This window comes from Triturus cristatus, chromosome 4_1, assembly GCF_964204655.1.
Source record: "Triturus cristatus chromosome 4_1, aTriCri1.1, whole genome shotgun sequence".
In the NCBI taxonomy this organism is placed as follows: Eukaryota; Metazoa; Chordata; class Amphibia; order Caudata; family Salamandridae; genus Triturus; species Triturus cristatus.
Genome location: NC_140585.1, coordinates 188532993 through 188537869, shown reverse-complemented (window position 1 = coordinate 188537869; position 4877 = coordinate 188532993). Strand labels below are relative to the sequence as shown.

Below are 4877 nucleotides of genomic sequence, written 5' to 3'. Positions count from 1 at the left end.
ATCATCTTAGAACCCACCACAACTCCTAAAATTAGAATGGTGCCACCAACAAATGCTTTATGTTTTGACAAAAATTTGTTACCACCTTCATATGTGTTCTTTTTTTGGCTGGCAAAAACAGGCTTTCGCTACGATGCTTTAACCCCCCCTCCCCCACCACCACATTTAATTTAGGAGGTGAGGGTGTTCTCGCCAGGCCCCCTTATATATATACTTTTTAATTTAATGTTCAGGATGTAGGGATCATGTACCTGGATCCTGTAATGACTGACACAACATATTCTTCCTGCTGTGACCAGGCACCAGGAATGACCAATCCCTTAAAATAGCCTCTACAGCAGAGGGTATATCACGTTTCAAATGTATTATGTATGTGTCTCTTATGTTTTACCTGCATGTACTTTGGGATTCAAGGCATGGGATAGTAAAAAGAATTTCAACATATTTGTGATTCTACAGCATTAACAAATGAATGGATCAATAGTAAAATAAAAAATATGACAAAGAAGGAATAATTCTATCCACACAGGTTTCAATACACTTAAGATGTTGCATTTTTTTGCAGATAGTAGAAGAATGATCACAGTAATCAACATCTAAGTGAAACCAGATGATTGTTGTAAAGCATCAGGAAGTTTGCAGCAGACAATGAATTATGTACTGTGGGCATGAAACCCATTTACATGGAACATGCCAAAGCTGCACTATAGTGTGTTTCCAGTGCACCTCTCTTTGAGTCAAAACAAATCTATTTTCTGCCAACAGATTTCATCCTGTGGGCCAATGAATCAAGTCAACCAGACCCGAGTAACAGAGTTTATCCTTTTAGGACTCACCAATGACCCACATTTGCAAATCCCACTCTTTGTGGTGTTCCTTTTGGTCTATATCATGACAGTATTGGGTAATGTGGGCATGATGGTACTTATAAGGATGTCTCCTCAACTTCACACTCCAATGTACTTCCTGCTCAGTCACTTGTCCTTTCTAGATGTCTCTTGTTCCTCTATAGTTACACCAACACTAGTAATGACATTTGCCCCCAAAAGACTGTCAATTTCTCTCCTTGCTTGTGCCACTCAGCTCTTCATATTCATGGGTTTGGGAAGCACAGAGGTCTTTATCCTAACAATGATGGCCTATGACCGATACATCGCTATATGTAAGCCCCTGATGTACACAGTCATAATGAACCACAGAGTTTGTGTCTATATTGTAGTTGGTGCTTACTTAGTTGCCCTTGTCCATGCACTGTTACAAACTACTTGCACCTTTAGGTTGACGTTCTGTAGGTCAAATGAGATCATCCATTTCTTTTGTGAACTTCCACCATTGTTGAAGCTCTCCTGCTCCGACACCTCTCTCAATGAGGTCTTGCTGGTTTTTGTGGCTGGTGGTTTCATGGTTTCTTCCCTTGTCATAATTTTTACCTCCTACATCTTTATTGTTGCTGCTATTCTTAGGATCCACTCTTCAGATGGTCAAAGCAGGGCCGTCTCCACCTGTTCCTCTCACTTTGTCTGTGTCACGTTATTCTTTGGAAATCTTCTGTTTATATATGGCAGACCCAGCTCAAACCATTCAATGGAACAAGACAGAGTGGCTGCAGCAATCTACACTGTGTTCATTCCAATGCTGAATCCTTTCATCTACAGCCTGAGGAACCAGCATGTCAAACAGGCCATGAGAAAAGCTACTGGGAAATTATGTGCTGCAAGATAGATTTTTCATGGTGAATCACATGTTGACATCTTCCCGTGGTCTGATTTGTTAAGCACTGACTATACTTTTAAGGAAGAAAATGGGGAAGGGCTACAGAGATGGTGCTTGGTGGACTATCAACACAGGGCACGATTCTCAAAGGTAAATTAGATCAAAAGTCTATCTTTAGACCTGAAGTCCAAGTTTAGATAAAGTCTAACTTTACACCTGAAGTTGAAGTTTAGACCCTATCTAAGTTCAGAACAAAAGTCTAACTTAGAACAAAAGTTTGGCTTTACTACTTTTCGGTATTCACAATGGTACGTTACTACTAGTAACTTTACTACTCGTATGTTTACTAGTAGTAAACTTCCTAGCAGCAACTTACCTTTTTGAAAACTAAAAAGTAGTAAACTTGGACCTTTGGTCTAAAGTTAGACTTTTAGTCTAATTTAACCTTTGTGAATAGGGCCGAAAGTATATCCAACAATTAATGTAATTAACAGTACCTGACATTCTCAGCTGACAGGATTATTCAGCGCATGTGCTTGATCCTGTATACGTACAGAAGACAAAGTTATTTGCTCCATCTAGATTTTGATTATAAACAAGCATTTGAATAAAATTTAATTTTTGTTGCGAGGGGGTAGTATTATGCATAAATAAATGAATATAGTATTGTCACATTTTTCTACATCTATTGTGTTTATTTATTGATCCAAAGTTAAAACAAGATAATTATCAACAACAATCTCAGGAGTAGGCACTTTCTAGATCACTGTTGCTCCTGTATAGTTACACCATCCGTGCTAACTGGGTTTCCTGTAGAGTTACACCATCTATTTCTATATTTAGGTTGGCTGACGCTGTGTGAAGGGAGGTGTCACTCATTACAAATAAAGGGTATACATCTAATATTCATCTGACAATCTTCATCAGTTCATTAGTTCGCTCGTGAGTATCAGGGTAGCTATATTAGGGTGGACCTGACCCATACAAGTTAATTATCATTTTTCAAGATTATTGATTATACAGATTTCTTAGCTGCAAAAGGGCACACCCTATCCCCAGTAGAGAACTAGAGCTAACTGGCACCAAAAAGCAACACTTTCCAAAACCATGGCACAATACTAATATTTACTTGTTACACTGAGCACACATTTGGCTGTGTGGAAATGTTTATTCACCCTGGAAGGATAGTGAAGATAACTTGAGAGAGTACTTTACCTACAGTCCATGCAAGGGATCTTAAAAGGCTGGAGCAAGGAAATGGTTTGATAGCAACGTGGTGCAGTCTGAATGTTGCAAAGGCAATTTACCATGTATCTTGAGACAATATGACTGCCCTCAAAGTACCATGTAGTAGAAACAAAGCACATAACTGCTGGAGCTGCAGTGGTGTACTGAGTAATAATTTGGTAAAAGTCAGTTGCACAATCATGATGTGAGTGCTGCATTAATACATCCTGCATGAACAATCCAGAGGTACAACATGGAAGAGGACTGAGAGGTATACCATCTAAGAAGTAATATAAACATAACAGTCCATTTTGTAAAGTGTTTGTTCACTGTGAATAGTTAATATGTAAACATATCTAACCCATTAGTGCTTTATTGACCACAGAAATACATAAAAGTTGTTATGTTATGTTAAATCCTCTTCTAAAACACATGAATACCCAGAGGTGTCTAAACAGGTTAAGGAGAAATTACTGATTGCAGAAAAGCCAGGTTTTTAATGCTTTTCTAAAAGACAGCAAACTGGACTTGGATTTACTGTGAAAGGGTAACGTATTCCATGCTTTAGCTGTGCATGTAACAAAGCCTCTTCTACCCTAAGTGGAGCTTGAACCTAGGAACTGCGAAATGTTTGCCCCCTGATGAGCGCAGCATCCTACTTGGCTCACCCCATGAAAAGCTGTGTCTCAGATAATCTGGGCCACAATCGTGAAGTGCTTGATAGGCAATACACAAGGCGTTGAACCTGATCCTTTGCCTAATTGGAAGACAATGTAGTTTTTGGATGGCTAGAGAGATGGATTGAAATTTGGGTATCCCTCACAGCAAACATGCAGCAGTATTTTGCAAAGTTTGGAGTTTGTTCATGAGTTGTTGTTGCTTGTTTATGTACAGGCCATTGAAGTAATCTATTTTAGAAAGCACTAAGGAAGTAACTACCATTTTCTGTGAGTTAGTAGGGATGAAAGAATGGATTTTTTTATTATCCTCGAAGTGTTCAAGAAAATCTGAACAATCTGATCAGGGTGGACAAAGAGGTGACATAAATGTTGAACAGCATTGGGCTAGGTGAGAACGTTTGAAGGACCTTGCACGACCAAGAAATGGGTTCAGAAACAAACTCTTTTAGTGCTATCAATTGCACTAGCCCAGAAGGAAATAATCTCATCAGCACCATTGCAGCCCCATTGATCCCGATGTTGTAGAAATTATCAATCAATAATTAGTGATTGACTGTATTGAATGGTGCCAATAGATTGAGTAAGACAAGGACTGCTCTCCCTCCATGGTAAATAGCTGCCCTTATCTCCTCTGTTGCCATGAGCAAGACAGTTTTGGTACTGTGGCCACTTCTGAATCCAAACTGGGTGGGATCTAGAAGATGGTTGTTCTGTATGAAAGAAGCAAGTTGTTGATTCAAGGCCCTCTCCAGAATCTTAGCCAGTAATGGAAGGTGGGAGATTGGATGGTATCTATTCAGATCCATCAGATTAAGATTAGGTTTTTTTATCAGTGGAAGCTCTGAAGTTGTTTTTCATTGGTTAGGGAAATAGCCTACCTATGGTGCCGCTCGCAGCTTCAGAACTTGGGACATATCGGAGCTGATTTTCACCTTGCCTGTGCTTTCCTGATCTGAGGGGAGGCCACGCCGCTACTGGAAGGAGTCCTGCAGAGGCCTAAAAACCGGGACTGCGAGGACCAGGGTGCCTGCCGTTCAGCTGACACAGCACACCTGTCTCCTCTTCCCGGCCCGCACCCATTGACCATACCACTCCTCTTTAAGGGCCCTCTTCCCACGCGCAAGCGGGACACGCGCGGGGCGAAGCACGGGGCGAAGACCGGGCAAAGAGCGGGCCGTTTGAGGCCGTTCGAGAACGGACGAGCTCGGACCTGGGCCACCCCTATTTTATTGTGTTCACTTGTGCTCCCTGGTACTG

At 40.8% G+C, this 4877-nt stretch overlaps 1 protein-coding gene across 1 annotated transcript; it reads left to right on the top strand.

The window, feature by feature from the left end:
* The first annotated feature begins 783 nt into the window (after nucleotides 1-783).
* LOC146853920 (olfactory receptor 8U3-like) lies at nucleotides 784-1722 on the top strand. The gene has a single exon (XM_085650972.1). It carries the CDS (start codon nucleotides 784-786, stop codon nucleotides 1720-1722), a length of 939 nt encoding a protein of 312 aa, XP_085507098.1.
* The last annotated feature ends 3155 nt before the right edge of the window (nucleotides 1723-4877 follow it).

Coding starts and splice junctions, on each gene's coding strand:
- LOC146853920 (XM_085650972.1), top strand. CDS start 784: ATGAATCAAGTCAACCAGACCCGAGTAACAGAGTTTATCCTTTTAGGA.